The sequence below is a fragment of the Sciurus carolinensis genome, chromosome 3 (assembly GCF_902686445.1).
Source record: "Sciurus carolinensis chromosome 3, mSciCar1.2, whole genome shotgun sequence".
Classification (NCBI taxonomy): Eukaryota; Metazoa; Chordata; class Mammalia; order Rodentia; family Sciuridae; genus Sciurus; species Sciurus carolinensis.
The window spans coordinates 127,594,785-127,611,784 of NC_062215.1; the positions used below are offsets into that span (position 1 = coordinate 127,594,785).

The 17,000-nt window shown below is 36.5% G+C and overlaps 1 protein-coding gene across 6 annotated transcripts in view; it reads right to left on the minus strand.

The window, feature by feature from the left end:
- Ccdc141 (coiled-coil domain containing 141) overlaps window positions 1-17,000 on the minus strand; it is a 183,821-nt gene that overhangs the window by 69,053 nt on the left and 97,768 nt on the right. For all 6 annotated transcript variants that reach the window (XM_047544281.1, XM_047544284.1, XM_047544283.1 and 3 more), the window contains exon 7: window positions 6,465-6,659. In XM_047544281.1, coding sequence (XP_047400237.1) covers window positions 6,465-6,659 — 195 coding nt within the window. The remainder of the gene's footprint in view (window positions 1-6,464; window positions 6,660-17,000) is intronic.

Here is a 17,000-nt window from a genome sequence, read left to right on the forward strand (position 1 = left end):
AGTTCAAGCTTTCAAATCTATGAAGGCCAGGGGCTCCAGGGTGAGGGTTTTTCAACTCTGAAGCTCACTGCTCCCTGCTGCTGCTCCTGCCTCTTCCTTGCCCCAAAGACCCTTGCTGCTGGGCACAGAACTCCCTGTCCTTTACAGGGTGGATCAATGGTGATAATAATAGCAGGTGCTTATAGCCACTACCTTCTAATGCAAGTTTTGGCCCATAATCTGAAAATCTGTGACTGAAAAAGAAGGAGTTCTAGGTTTAAAGTAACAAATATTAAAAGCATTTTTATTAACAAGGAACGGAGGATGTTTATGTATCGACCATCTCAGCCTCTTTAGGACAAATCCACTTTAGAAATGGAAATCAGACCCATTAATAAGAACTTTAGGCAGCTAATATCTGTCAGTAATTTGTGGTTTCTTTTATCCAAATTGACCTAAATAATTTGTAGGCTGATCTTGGGAATATTAATGTAGAAAATGCCCATTTACAATGTGTTAAGCACTTGGTTTCCTTCATTCATTCAAAAAATATTCATTGAAATCTATGGACCATGTACTCGGCAATGTGCCAGGGATATAAAAATGAACAAAAGTATTGAAGTCACATTAGTGTGACTAGTTTGATATTAAATGCTTATACAATGACAAAGTAATGGCTAGCACTTAGTGACAGTTGTTATTGTATATGCTAGCTATATATCAACTTAGCATGATGATGCTGTGAAGTTCATATAATTAATGTTTCTAATTAACAGATTAAAAAAAAATCCAGGTACACAGAAAGTTAAGTAACTACTGAGAGTCACAGGGCTAAGTGTCCGAGACCAGATTTCATTCCCAGCCTGACTTGGCTCCAAGATACAAAGCATCATGTTGACACTTTGCTAGAATAACATATAAAGAATAAAATTGGATGTCTTGATTATGACTATTAAATATGGACTGAGTTGTGGACCCTCATGAGAATGTAAGGTGCTAAAGGTATTCCTTCTTTTCTATAATTTTTCTATTATATATATTTTAATGCTTTTATGCTAATAGTTCAGCCACAGTTATCATATACCTGCTGTTGTTTAACTAGCCTGACCCCTGAATTCTAAAACCTGAAGGTATCTAAACCCTACTGTCACCATTCTCTGGGGAATATAAAAGGAGGATGAATTAACACATAATCTGCTTCTCCTGGTGAGGTTTACCCTTATCATAACTTTTTCAAGTTCTTAAGCAACTCTGCATATTTAAGGACATTCAGCATAAAACAGACACTCCTTGACATAGGATTCAAGACCTTCCTGACCTCCTTGCTGCTTCTACTGCTTTTGTCTCTCCTAACTCTGAGCGGACACCCTGCACTTCATGCAAAGTACCTCATCCTTGAGTCCCCAAACACGGCATGACTTTGTACCATCCACCCCTCCCCCATTTCTTTTTGTCCTATCCTTCCAGGCTTAGCTCAGGGGTCCCCTTCTTTGGTGATGCTGTCCTTGACCCTTTTTTCCCTGGGCCAGGCTGGAAGTCTCAGTGTTCCCTGCTGTCTGGGCTAACTCCATTGTGACTTTCTCGTTCCCTTGCCTCCTTTGTAAACTAGACTGCCAGGGTCTGGAAGACTCAGATGGTACCTATCATTGGTTTAGCTCGAATGCCGGTTGATGCCTGGAATGGGAGCGATACAACGTCTTAGTTGAATGTAAATAAGGAAGAAGGGGAGAAGGGGAAGAAGGTAGCTCAAGTTGTTTCCAAGAGAGAAGGAGGTTGTTCTGGAAAAGAGGAATCTGAAAGAGACTGCTAAAGAACTGTACAACTGAAAGTAATCACATCTCCCTTGGTATCTAATAATAATCAACTTAATTTCTTGAATTTGTTCATCTTAACAAATTCTTTCTGGATAATATTTTTAGGTCCTCTACTTGGGCAGATTTCCTCTTTCAATATGTACAACAACTGGACTATTTGATTAGTTGTTTTCCACATCTGGGCTCAAAATGTATTTATTTAAAAAATACTAAAGTGATGATTATATAAATACCAAACTCCACATTTAATTATTTTGTTTTCATCTGAAACAAATATATTGCTGTTCTGTGTCATTATAAATATCTCGAAAAAGTAGCATTTTATGAGATGTTAAATTTTCAACAATAATGGCAGAAGCAATGAAAGCTATCACATTATATTTTTCATTAATTTTGGTGTGTTTTTTGGCTGACCCAACTTTTGCCCCACCTTTGCTTTCAGACCATGTTCATAAAATAGATTTGACCTCAGTCTCCTCTGCTTGCTTTTCCCGGTGAAATCACATGCCCAGGAATGGAAGGCATGGAATACGCAAAGTTATAACCCATCATGTACATTTTACAGCTTTGGGTTCTATCACAGCTGTCTTATAAACACAAAACAGCTGTTATGTTCTTGAAACATACTATGTATTTATTTGTTTGATTCAAACTGCCTTACCTAAACAATGATAAATACATTTTGTATGATCAGTCAAGATTGATCAGAGTCTCTTTTTTATGAACATGCCAGAAATACCACAGATCAGATAATCTATAATTATGAAGGGTGCAAATTTGGGGGTATCGAGATGAGTTTCTGCAGTTGGTGCCATGTTCCTGTTTCATGCCATGTCTTTTAACTCAGAGCAGCACCTGGTAATGAGAGGCACTCTTCTCCAGTCATTTATAATCCACTGTTGACCATCGACCCTTTCTTGTACTTGTTGCTAAGTTGATTTAACCCATAGGTTCACCAAACACAGTGGGAAATTTTAAAAAGTAAAGGAAGTATGTCAGGTTCTTGAATAACATGGCTCATTCTTCATTTGAATCCCTGGCTGGTTTTTGACAAACATCAGTAGCAATACTCCTGACAGGCATCGCCACCTACTGCTCAGTCCACGTTCAAACAACCACATCTCAAGCCACATGCTGCTCATACTTCCTCTGGATGAGAAACAGATTTCACAAACCCTGGGTAATCATCCTCAACCCTAAGCAGAATTAAAGGAGAATCAATTGCACTCCTGAAATCATGGGACAAAGGCATTGGGAGAAGTGTTGTCCACATGAACAATTAGGTGATAATTACATTTTATTGGATTTCACAAATTATAAAATATATTGGCTTCTAGATGTTTTGTTCTCTGCTATAGCCCAGCATTTAGAAAAATGTTTGATACATGGCATTATTAAATAAAAGAATATCTAAAGAAAGATATTATTCTCATGAATTTAAAATATTACTTATTCAGTGACTTTATTAAAAGGAATTATTCAATGACATCTAGAATCAGTAGAGAGAATAATGAATGAGAATGAAAGGAAAAGGTGGGGAAAAGGATTTCTAAAAGAGCATTACCAAGAACATGATAAAAATCTGGATAAATAAATGTAGATCTTAGAAATTTGTTAATGGTTCATTCTGCAGACAGATATTGACATTCATTCCTTTCTCCATTAACAGAAATTTTTAAAAAGCAAAATCTATATTTTAAAATCCCATCTTTCTCTTTTTAGAAATTAAAAAATAATATTGATCTAGCTTCAACAATTTGAAATAAGAGACTGTTTGCTGAAAAAATAATTCTACTTATCTAGAGCGGAACTGGATTTTGAGGAAAGTACTTTTTTATTAAAGCATGACTTCCTGTGTTCCCACAGTGCTAACACCCAGATTTGTGGGTGTTGGGAGAGAAAGTCCTTCATGGGTCCATGGTGCTTCCATGCATCTTACTATTATGCCAAGAATGCATGATCTTGACCCCTCTTTACTGGAGACATTTCTCAGTGTTGTGTCTGCAGCTAGCAACTTCAGGGTTGAGGTAATGTCTCCCTGCTGAGACAAACAACAGACTTGCTTACTGCTTGCTATAAAATAGCAGATTCCACAAGTTGAGGGTTCCTCTCCTGAATACCATCCTCTGCAAGTGCAGACTTTCATCTGGGCTAGTGAGCACCACCCCTGAGGGAACTGGGTCCTACAGAACGGATGTGGCATGCTGTCACTCAGATACGGCTTTTGCTGTAATGAAGTCCTTCAACTCTGACCCAGAAGTCATGGGTCTTCTGTCAGCATCCATGAAACTGTGACAAGTTAACATCAGAGCCCTCACAGTTCTTGAGAGCATAACTTCATCTAAGGATTGATGGCTTATAATTAGAAAATTCCAGCACCATCAAGATGCAAGAAAGTGAATTTTCCAAAGGAAAATTCAGTGCTTTAGAGATTAGAGAGAGAAAAAATAATGCTGTAAATGGAAAATACCCCATTCACTCATGTAAATAGACGTTTTAACCTGAAAAAAATATATTTTAAGGGATTTTTGAAATTATATTAATTCTTAAAATCCAGTCCTTTATTTATGAATGTTATTTCAAAGATTCAATAAAATGATAAGATGTTATAAAATTTGGAGGTTCCACCATATAAATCAAAAAAGGAAAAAAGCATTCATAAGTCATGGGAGGAGTTTCATTCTTTAAGTTAAACAAATTTACCCACTATAGGATTTTATCATTTATCGCTTCTTAATAATATAGTGAAGAATTCATTTTAAGAGTAATGATTAAACATTCATTTTCCAAACTTCAGTTTTTGTTTTTGCTGAGGTAAAAGTATATATCATTTTTCACATTGAATTCATAGCTTTAAAGTTGGAAATTTTTTCTTTGGTGCTTTAAAAAGGGAGAAAAAAATCTAAATCTTTTGGAGTGCCACTTAGCTATAGAAAATGCTATAGCATGGATGAATCCTAGTTGAGTTGATCATAACTGAATAGTTAGCAGGCATGGTATTCAAATGAGCAAACAGGGAGTCTAGAAAACAGAAGTCTTTGGGGTTAAGAAATATGAATTCCCTTCTCCAAATATGAATTGTATTACTGTGTGAGTGTGAGAAAGTAACTACCTACTCTTCCCTTCTCTTCCTCCTCCTCCTCCTTCTTTTTCATTAAACTTTACTAGCGATATTCCTTCTCCTTCAGGGCCCAGGAGTAATGTTAGAAGAAAAATCTCCCCGGCAAAATACCAAGTAATGAGAGCAGAGAAAGTAAGAGTAAAATACTGAGAAAGAGAGAGAGAATGTGTGAGAGGAATTCTACATTTTGCAAGACTGTAGACTATAGGGTTTGTAATAGAAACACTGTTTTATAGCAACATGTTCTGTAACTGTTTTCCTTAGAAACAATAATTGACTTGTGGATTGAACATGAGATGTAAATTTAAAAGTCTCTTATTCAAATATAGAACTGCTAAAGAGAAACATAACACTTAACATCTACATCCAATATATCTAATAATATTTTTTGTTATTTCAATTTTAAAACAATAAAACCCCAGCAACAAATAATTCAATAATAAATATTTCTTTAACATTTTTACAATAATTCTGGCCCCTGTTTTAGGATTTTCCCATTCATCTTTTCAAAGGTTTCTTATAGTATTTTAAAATGAAGTTCCTATTTGTCAGGCCCTATACTCAGAATGTCCATGTTATGATTTTAGATCACAATGTACCTAAGCTGCCAGGGTTTCCCCATTCATTTCCTACCATGATGTTTATTTATTTATATTTATATTTTAGTTGTAGACAGACACAATACCTTTATTTTATTTATTTATTTTTATGTGATGCTGAGGATTGAACCCAGTGCCTCGTACGTGCTAGGCGAGTACTCTACTGCTGAGCCTCAACCCCAGCCTCATGATGTTTATTTTTAAATCAGTGAAATTTGACTTATTAAACAATTATAACATGGTGGTTGGAAGGCATATATTACATTGGTAAAGAAAAAACAATTCAAATAAGGTCACCATCCTCATATGCTGAGACCTACTTAAGTGATGTGAACAGGATATTACCACTCAACAGGAACCACTTGCTGCCATCAATATTAAATGAGTCAACAGAAGAAGCAGAGCACTTCTTGAACTAAAGACCCGGAGATGGTCCACAGCAAAACTCCTCTGTACCTGGCTTAAAGAGGCAAGACCAAGGCACAGCAATCAGGAGAGGCAGATTCTGGCCTTTTGGTTTGTAAGACTTTCACTATTCATGTACTCCTACCTGGTAAATGAAAGAGGATTAATAAAAGAACCTTTTGGTAAATTTTTAAAGTTTTTTTTTTTTTTTAAACCTTGACATATTTTATGAGGGTTCCTTTTCTCTGTTAGAAATACCACAATGTAGGCACAAGCATTTCCCACAGCCAACCTATGGTAGCTCTAAAGCTACCCTCATGAGGTCACTTTTTTAAAATAACTCTTTACATGTGAAAACAGAGTCTCTTAGGTTTGAGAACCAAATAATGGTCACAATGGAATATATTTTGAAAACTCTCCTTAGCTGCTACTAATTTTAAAATTCTACATGAAGTTTTGACTTCCATGATCTACACCTATTGCAGTAATGAGTCTCTTACCACTCTTCACGAATACCTAAAATTATCATCTTAACTTCACACTGACCTTATTAGCACTGTTAAAAAAATCATTTGCCTTTTTTAACCAGGTTTTCCTTTCCACCATGAGTCGACCAAACTCTTCTTGAAGCTGATTCAGTTTCTGGTTAGATAGATGTAGATGTTCTTTCTCCACACAGTCCTTTGACAGTAGAATCCCCAGTGCCTCACTTTTCAGCTTCTCTGCGACAGAAGTCCATTCCTACAAGAGAGCACTCTCTTTAGTTATGATACACATCCCCTACTATAGATGGAATGTTTGTGCCCCTCCCCAAATTCTTATTTTGAAATCTAACCTCTAGTATGATGGCATTAGGAGGTGGGGCCATTGGGAGATGATTAGGTCATGAGGGTGGGGCCTTCTTGAATAGGATTAGTTCCTATAAAATGCGCCCAAGAAAACTCTCCAACTCTCCTTCTACTATATGAGAATACAATGAGAAGCTAGTTGTGAGCTCTCGCCACAACCCAACCAAGATGGAACCTGGATTTTGGACTTATGGCCTCCAGAACTGAGAAATAAATTTGTATTGTTTATAAGCTATCCCATCTGTGTTACAACAGCCCAAACTAAGACACCTCTCCTCCTTTGTAATCTAAGATTCAGAGAACATTTACATGTGTTGAATATATCAGAAAATCTGTCATATTTTCAAAACATGAAAATATAATAAATAGTGTAGCAGTGATTGCTGCATTACAGGCTCGAATACCAACATGTAGTTACAATACAAAAGGATGCAGAAAAGAGGTTAAAAAGGGAGAGAACATGAAAGTAGAAAAGGGCATGGAGATGAGATGAGTGACTGATGAGCACCTGGTTGCCCTGCATACAGGTCACTTTCATTTCTGTTACCTCGACCTGAAAGCAGATCCAACATACAGTCAACAGCATTTTTAAGTCTCTACCTCATGTTCTATTTGTCTTCATTTAAGTCTAAAAAGCTATCTCTCCCAGAATTCAGTCTCCCTGCCAGCGACGGCAAATGTGTACAGGAAAGGAAGAGAAATCGTGTCTGGCTGTTGTTTCTGTGTGCCTCCACAAAGAACTGAAATTAAGATGTGTTATTCGTCACAAAATTCATACCCGTTAATGTACAGTATTTCCTCCTTTCTGACCCCAGTTTCTCCTCTCAATGCTTCACTCTTAATGATGTATAAACACTTCAGAAAAAGAAAAGAGGTAGCTTTTTTTTTTTTTTTTTTTTTTTACTTTATATTGTGTGAGGATGAGAAAACCACAAATAGAGAAGAAGGAAAATAACAGTGAGAGTAAACCAAACATTAACATTCCATCTAATTTCTTAAGGGAAATTCAAGTTTCTTGCTAAAGGATTGGAGCCAGATTCAGTTCCATGATTATCTCTAGCATGACAATCTTGTTAGTCTATTTTCTGGTACCCATTTCAGCTGAGATTGAGTGGTAATCATAAGCTATTTGTTAAAGCATGAGAACTTTATCACCAGATTTCAGAAATCTCTGTCTGACTCCATCCTGGTTTGTTCCCCTAGTGCAAAATGCCCTATTATTAAGTTACATTTTTATATTATGTTGTATAAAAGAATTTTAGTGCAATTTACCATTACCATTTCATTCATTTCATAAGATATATTAAGTGCTAAGTACATGACACTATGCTGGGATAGATGTCTTGGGGAATATAAAGAAGGAGTAAGATGGAGTTTTTTTCTTTTAACAATACATAAACTGCTATTTTATATAACTTTCCTATAGACTTACACTATGAAATACATTACATATATGCTGGTCCTATAAACACACATACATGCTCACCAAAATTTGGTAGTATTTTAAAGAACAATTAGCAGGTGTTGAAAGTAGAGATTATACATATTATTTTGTGCTGTCTATAGAACCTGTACTAGTATTTGTGTAAGAAAAAAATATTTTGTGTAAGAAATATTTTTTGTGTAAGAAATATTGTGTAAGAAAAAAATATTTGATACATGAATACAAGGGTAAGGAAGGCAGATTAAGGGAATGACCTTTTTTTGGAGTTCCTGTTATAAAATTGTGGCTTGTAATTCTAATACTCAAAAATTCTTACATTATCTTTTTTTTTTTTTTTTCTGGCATTACACAGGGTCATAGGAGTATGTTCCTCAAGGTTACGTTATGCAGTAAGTGGCAACACTAGGACTAGTGCACAGTTCTGAGAATTGTGCTACCTTCCAGGGAATTGAGGATTCAGAGTCCAAAATCTCCATATTTCTAAGCAAATGCAAAAGCAATACTGTGGGGCGTAGATATGGGCTAAATGAGTTCTTAAAAATCTTTGTTTTTTTTTTTAAAGGACTTTGTGTCTCCACTTAAGAAAAACTAATATATGCAGTAAATGTCTTTCATAAATCAGTGTCAATATCCCTTTCTCTTAAAACCCATTATTTTAACCTATTGGAAGTGAGCAAATATTTTCGTTTTGGTTTGGTTTTGGTTTTGGTACTGGGGATTGGTACCAGGGGTGTTTAACCACTGAGCTATATCTCCAGACCTTTTTTATATTTTATTAGAGTCAGGTCTCACTGAGTTGCTTAGGGCCTCTCTGAATTCCTGAGGCTGGCTTTGAACTTACGCTCCTCCTGCCTCAGCCTCCAGAGCCAGTGGGATTATAGGTGTGCGCCACCGTAATGGAGTGTAATGCGCTCCGAGGAAGTGAGCAAATACTTTTAAAGCAGCTAGCATAATTTCTGGCATACATAATAAGCACTCACTAAATATTAGCCCCACTTCCCATCCGTTTTATCATGGTTTGTTAGCATCCCGAAATTTGATTTTTATTTATGAGAATTTCTTTTTCCCCGTTCTGAGTTAATGGTAATAGAAAGTTTCTCAAAACGTTATTGGCCAGTATGATATACTCACCAGTATTATGAGATAAACAAAGTAAAATAGGTCCCTTTACTGAAGCACTTGTCAGAATCTATAACATGCTTATGTGGTTGAGACTCCTAGAGGGAAAGGTCTTGGACAAGCATTCTTGACCAGGAAACCTAATGATCTCAGGGACCAATGGTCTAGTTGGAACAGTATGGGGAAATGCTATTCATGGCTCAGAGCCCTGAATCACCTAGCAGTCCACTTGCTAACCAGTTTTTTGGTTTCTTTCCTTTCCCCTGCCCCCATACTTTCAACTACTCAGTCAGTCCGTCCATTTCTTCTCTCTGCACCTTTCTTTCTTCTCTCAAATCCTAATGAAGTAAGGTGAAGAAATGCTTAACACAGAGATGCAAAGTAATTTTTGTTTTAATGGCCCTGCCCAGAAGCTTCTGTGCTTACTAGGGGAAACCTACCTACAAATATGGAGACCCTGGGAAATGCTTAGAAAGCTATGGGAAAGGCAACACAGAAGAAACTGTGATGGAGAAATAGTTCATAGCCTTTATATCTCAGGTTGAGGCTGTTAGTGGTCTCCAACATGGTAAAGGCTGATTTTCCTTTCTGTATGTATGTCAGCACTGTGCTAAATGATTACCTGCATTATCTCCACACCCCCAACAAGGTAGGAACTATATTATCTACATTTTACCAGTGGGGTGATTGGGGCTCCAAGGGATTAGGAACTTGCACGAGGTCTCAGCACATGTAAGTGAAAAAGCCAGCGTTCAAATTCGGGCGGTTTAACTTCACCGCCTGTCAGCCAGTACCCCAGCCTCAGCTCTTCATAGAGGAGGATATACAGTTTTCCCCGTGACAGAAGGCTTTGCCATGTTAGTTTAGAGTTGCCTAGGTGAAACTTCCATAGGGCCCTGATATGGCTCTGAAGATGAGAAAAGTCTTATATGATCCTAGAATTTTCCAATTTGAAATCTTGAGTCTTCCTATTTCAAAATATTTTAAACATGATGCTATTATTATAAATACAATTTTAAAAATTTACAACCCCAAGTCAGGCTTAATTTTGCTCAGCAATTAGACTGAAATAATAAAGCACTTCTCTATAAATAAGAGGAAAAAATATCTGTTCTCTAACAATGTTCATACATCTACCTTTAGCATAAATTTTGCCAACAACATCAGAGAGACTTTGGCATAGAGCCAAGTCTTTGAATACCCACTCTAACTTTGTGCTTCATATAGTGCTATAAAACGTGGCTCTGACCTTCCAAAGAAACTGTAAAGGACCATTTTGTGCCTCTTATCTTTTTTTTACTTTCCATCCCCAGTCTGCTTAATTACATTTTCACATGAACTCTGTAGGTATTAAATGAAGCTGGGCCCATTCAATATTTCTATTCAATCTTCTCAGAAAATTGGTTCTGTTTTCTTTGGGCAATCTGTAGACAGTTTCTGATGCATTTCTATACCATTCTGATGATGTATTTCCCTAGCCATTTTTCTTAGGGACACTTCTGCTATTTTATTTTTAAGATAAAACTTTCCAGAGTCATCTGAATCCATCACACTATTTAAAAAATATAGTTGTCACCCTTGTCAAGGCTGGAGGAACCCAATGGAGAAAATCTTAGTTCGTTTTCTCTAAGCTGTCCCTGCTGCCTGCTAAGTGTTAAACCTCTAACAGGGTTTCAGTCACTTTGCAATAAAATATTTCCAGTACTTGTCCCCACCAGCAGAAAGCCAAAGCCTGCCATTTCCTTGGCTTTCCAATTGACAGAGATGCGTGAATATTTGACCCAATAAAGACATATGGCCCTGTGTGTTCCTGGGCTCAGGGTGTCCCCATAGGTCACTCCATTATTTTCATTTATCACTCACAGTAGTAACCCTTTTAAACTGTACCTTTCAATATTCCATTTGCTGAGGAAATTGAGCTGCTCTTGGATCCCTTGATTGAAAGGGTACTGTTAAGAGGATTAGAGCTGATAGACAAGAAGGTGAAAGAAATTTCTTCTTTCCTTTCTTTTTTTTCCTTTCTTTTTTTTTTTTTTTTTGTTATAGTCCTAGGTTAACTCTTCAAATGAAGTTATAGACTGGCATAAAAATTATCTAGAAAGTAGGTTCAAAAAGTAAAATTGTTAGCTATTGCAATTTGAAAAGATAAGTAATAATAATCACAGTATGTTTAGAAAGATTTTATTCACACAAAAACTTCCCTGTAGATGAGGTGATTTAATGATCCAACACCATGTGATAAATTTTCATTATCAACTTGACTTCCAAATTTAACTTTTAACTGGAGGAAGACAGACAAGAAGCAATAGGGATTGCATTTATAAATGACTAAGAAATATTGATTGTGGAGATTACTGCCCAAAATCAGATGTGGCAGAAGTGTGTGTTGATTTCACGTACAGCTCCTGAAGCATGGCTAATTCCTAGGCCATCTTGTTAGTAACAGCCCATTTCTTGTTCAATCCCTAAATCTACACTCCCATTTGGTTCGGCACCAGGAGAATTAACTCATCGACACAAAATCATCGAATTTTACATGATTGCATTAGCAGATGGTACAAACAAAATAAACCTGGCAATTTTAATCAGAGAATATTTGAAAGTCTGCTTTGAACAGAATTTTTTTTAAAGACATGTTTATACTTTTGAAGAGTGGCACTGAGCCCTCGAAAAGCTGAAACTCTGCTTATGTCAAGTTGGGTTGCAAACTGGTCTGCAGCTTCCTCTCCTCGTGCTCCCTTCCAGGGCATTTCTATGCTGATCTGTACCAATACCAGAGTCATCCTGAGAAATGGCTCACCCCGCTCTCCTGTGTGTGCAGAGTTCAGTGCCCACAGGCATTTGAACTATGCCCTCACTATGATGGGATTCAGCAAAGGCACAAACTGCAAACAGGAAGAACTGTGTTTTGTGTCTCATATAGAGATGAAAGAAATAGGCTATTTAGCCTTGCAATGGAGAATCACAACCACTGAATCAGGGAGAGCTTGTGGGAAAGAGAGAAGAACTGGACACAGAGGTACACTTTATTTCAAACTTGTTATGTAGCTTCAGGCAAAACATTTGCTTTTTGAGCTCCTTTTTCCTGCAGTGCAATGATAGCCATCACCATTGGGTATACACTGCTGCTTCTTTTATGACTCCTCTAATTCAATAACTAATTGTGGGCTTGAAATTCTTGGACTTCAGGCTTTACAAAACTTTAGGTTATTGGCCATATTATCCATAAATTAACCTTGCGTGGATTGAGACTGACAGCATATAACAGAAATGATGGATCAGATCTGCAGTTCTCTTCAGCTTTTGGCCACTGAGTGGAGCCCATAGTCAGTAGCAAGAGCAGGATGCTCTTTGCTAACAGGGAAGCAAATGAATATGTGGCAATATAAAATTTCAAAAGCAAAAAAAGTCATAATAAAGTATGCTCATAAACCAACCTTCAAAAGAGTGATAGTCACAGAAATGTGTTTATTTTTTCCTTCCTTGTTCAACATAGTTTGGGATGGAAATTTAATTATATATGAAGTTGGGGGACGTTTTTCCAAGATGTGTGCTTTCCGTGAACTATTGTCTTTTTCTTTAGCGTTTTGTTTTTCTGATAGTCCCTAGATTTCTTGTTCTTCTTATTCACATTTTCTTCCAGTTGATAAAGTAAAGACCAGAGCCAGATTGGTGTTTCACTTTTTAATCAAAATTACTAAAAGCCTGACTGGCCAGAAGATTTTCATCTAACATAATTTGTGTACAATTGGACTGGGACATAGGCTATCTTGTCATAGTTTATAGAAATGTCCTCGAAGGACTTTTTCATTTTTTAGAGAATCCATTGGAGATATATTCAGGATCACAACATATATAGTTCAAATATGGAATAAATTATTCAGTTGCAATGTTCTGTGGAGATTTTCCTATATAAACTAGATTAAAATAATATGTAGGAGGGTCTATTTATATTTTATCCACAATGAGTGTCAGATACAGAGTAGAATAATGGTCTTAAATATGACTATGAGTATTTCCTGGGAAAATTTTAAAACCACATTTTTAGGCTCACCCCATATCAATGAACAATAATTTTTATTGGTAGGGTGAAAAAGCATGTATTTTAAAAAATCTGAAGCATTTTACTTGAAGTCATAGATAAGCAATAATAGTTATAACCAGCCAAATTTTGAAATCACTGATCCATAATATCCTAGGCCTAGAATAGTTTATGTAAAATCATACTAATAAATGGAGGATGGGCCATATAATCCCATTAGCTTTAGCCTTAAAACTTTCAACTAATTTGAGTGTGAACATTATATTATGGCCTTGATGACTTCTAAATCTAAATTTTAATTTTGATTTCATCAATTCAGCAAATACTGAGGTAGGCTATGAAAGATACAATGAAAATAAACAAAATCCTTGCCACACAGTCTTGAAGAGTTAACACACCAGTCCACAATAGCCCTGATACAATGCTGGATATTATTCATCTTAATTCATAAGGAAGAAACCAAAGCACAACTTTCTATTTTATGCTTTCTTTACATCATAATGTCAGTAAAAGAGTCATTGGTTTAAAAGGACAATCAACAATATGTATGTATGTATAGGTACATAGATATATATGTGCTAGGGAAAGGTATAAACCTGTTCAGGTTTTTCTTTCCCAAATTTTTCTCTATACTGATAGTTACATTTTAACTTCCCTTGTGAAATTTTTATAACCATATGTATAATATCAGCAAACTCTTATTATTGGAGAAAGGGCTTCTTCTTGTACAGAAGAAATCATTTGTTCTACTTGTACAGAAGAAATCATTTGTTTTCTGGGCTCTGGTTTTCAGTTTATCACTAAGTATGTGCCAAGGACTTAATCCCATACTCAAAAATGTGTGAAGCAGCAGCAAACAATACTGGGATGGGGCATTTTATAACCTTTCCACACTGAATGTGGAACAATCTAAAACGCGTTATTCAAGATGGGTGTGGTGGTGTGTGCTACTCGGGAGACTGAGGCCAGCCTCATAATTTAGTGAGACCCCATCTCAAAATAGAAATAAAAAGGGCTGGAGATGTAGTTCAGTGGTAAAGTGCTGCTGGGTTCACTCCCCAGTATAAACAAATAAAGTCATCGTTCAGCACTTCTTAAGGACTCCTAGTACAAAGAGGACCAGGAAATCAAATGGAATACTGAACCAGTATTTGGTGGAAAGTGAAATCGCTTCCATTTTGGAGAATCTGATAAACTCTCTTCCAAATTTTAAACACAGGCAGGAGTTTCAACTGGAGGACTTAGAGGTGGGGGCCGAGGAGAGGCAAGGATTGATACAAGCAGAAGAGACAGGCCAAGCCAGAGAACTGAGGTGGAGGATGATCCTGGATCATAAGAGATCTGGTGTGAGGAATGAACATGAATTCCCTGCAGGAAGTGGTGTCTAAACTGAGACCTACAACAAACAGGTGGCAGTTATAGAGACAAAAGGGAAATGGCAGTTGGTGAAGACGGAAGAGTGAGAAAAATGAGAAATTAAGAATGAAGAAAGATACCAAATGAAGGAGATAGGAAAGGTGGGATCTAGAATAATAGATGAAGGTTTAAACTAGAAATGAGGGGAAAGGGAAGGAAAGGGGATGGGGAGGAAAAAGAGGAGAAAAGACAGAAAGTTTGGGCAGAGAAGAAAAGAGTGAGTGATTTCACTTTGAAGAATTAAGCAACTTTGAGGTTAGATAAGGCCTGATTCTACGTAGGTGAGAATTTTAAAAGAGCATGAAGGTTTTGGACAAGTTGTTACGGGGAATGAACTAGGGAATTAACAGATGACAAATAAAAAATTCATAAGGGTAACAGATAATAGATAAATTACATTTTAAGTGGAGTCAATCAGAACAATTATGCTAATTGCTTCACGATCTTTCTAAATTAGGAAGAAACAGAAACTGGATGATGGAGTTTATTCACAATAACCCTGTGGCCCAGGCTGAGTAGCACAGGAATGAAGCCAGGGGAGGAAAGAGAAGGAGGTGGTGAGGAGAGCAGTTTGGGGTGAGGCCATAAACAGGGTGCAACAGCAAACCAGTAGGAAGCTGAAGAGAGTGGAAAATGGAAGCCTTTGCAGTAAAGAAGGTCAAGGCTGAGTATCGAGTAAGTCACTAAATAGATGCTAAAATAGCTCACAGGGAGATGATAGAGATTTAGGGCATGACATTCAAGCCATAGAAACAGTTTCTTGAGTGTCCCCTCAAGGTAGACTCAATTTCACTGTTACTATGACAGCAATATTACCGCGCATAGAGTAAGACCAACTCTAAAATGCCATGCTTTGTGGGAATATTTTTCTTACGGGCTTACAAATGAAAAGAAGGAGGAAGTGGGGGGACGAAGAATTTTTGTAAGAGTCAATTAAGAAAATAAAAACTTTTTCTAGGCATTTAAACATAATGAGCTGGCGGAAATTCCACAAGCAGAGTGACAGCAGGTATTTGTAAATCTAGTGATTATAGAGCACAATCTTCTCTATTTACTTCCTTAACTCTTCCCCAAATGGGCATAGATATTTCTGAGGGTCTTTCTAAATTCAAATTTCCCTTGGAAATGAAAGCATATGGTTCACTAAGCTTCAAATTAACCCATAAGTTTAGGTAAGAAGAGGGTTCCCTACTGAAAATCCCATCGTTTTATGGATTTGCCCAATGCTCACTGGTAAATTCAATACTATTTATACACATTTTGCCTGTTAGTAATGAAATTGTTTCTAATTTATGTTCTGTGAAAAATGACATCTGCTTTTAATTGGGAAGTTCATTTAAAAATCAGACAAGTAAAACAAATTATTCACTAAAATGAAGACAGAGGAATTGAAATGCACTAGTGCAGGTGTCTTACTGTTTGGAGAACTCAGTTGATTTCTGCCTTGAGACATTTCCGATTCAGACCCCACTTTATTTTTCTTAATTAGATGAAACATTTTAAAAGAAATGGACTCTCTTTCATTTTATAGATTTTCTTTGTAGTCATCAAATCTGATGTGAGCTGATTTACTAAAGCAATATATTTTATGGAAATTTTATGATTTTTTTACATACTTTTAGCAAAGGAACTTGGGGGTGTAATGACAGTTCAAATAGAAGAATAGTGAGTTTCCTTATACTGGTTAATATGTGCAGCAATGAACAAAAAGTCATTTGACAATGCTTGTGAAATACTTAGAAAATATTTGGATAACCTGAAAACTATGTTGTATGAACTCTGAATATTGCTCCACATCTCTCAAGAAACCTATAAGTAGTTCCCTCTGTACTAAATAATTTATCTAAGTGCTACTTCTGAAGGAATATTCCTATTTTAAAAGAGGAACAATCAGAAAACTTACTTATCTTTTGATCTTCAGTTACCTGAGTAATGGGTATAGGAACAAATATTTAAAAAAAAAAAAAAAGGTTAAATTCAAGATGTGGACAATCATGACAACACTTTAAGAGACTCAAAGGTCTATTTGGACCTACATCTTCCGAGTTCTAACAATGACCTTGCGTTTCTGAACTACTCTGACTCTTTCATTCTGCAGTTCTTTCCTACATATCTTTGTCACTCCAAGGGTGGTTCAGAGACCAGCAGCATCAACATTACAGTAGTTTGTTAGAAATATAGACACTCAGGCCCCACTAAAAACCTAATGCATC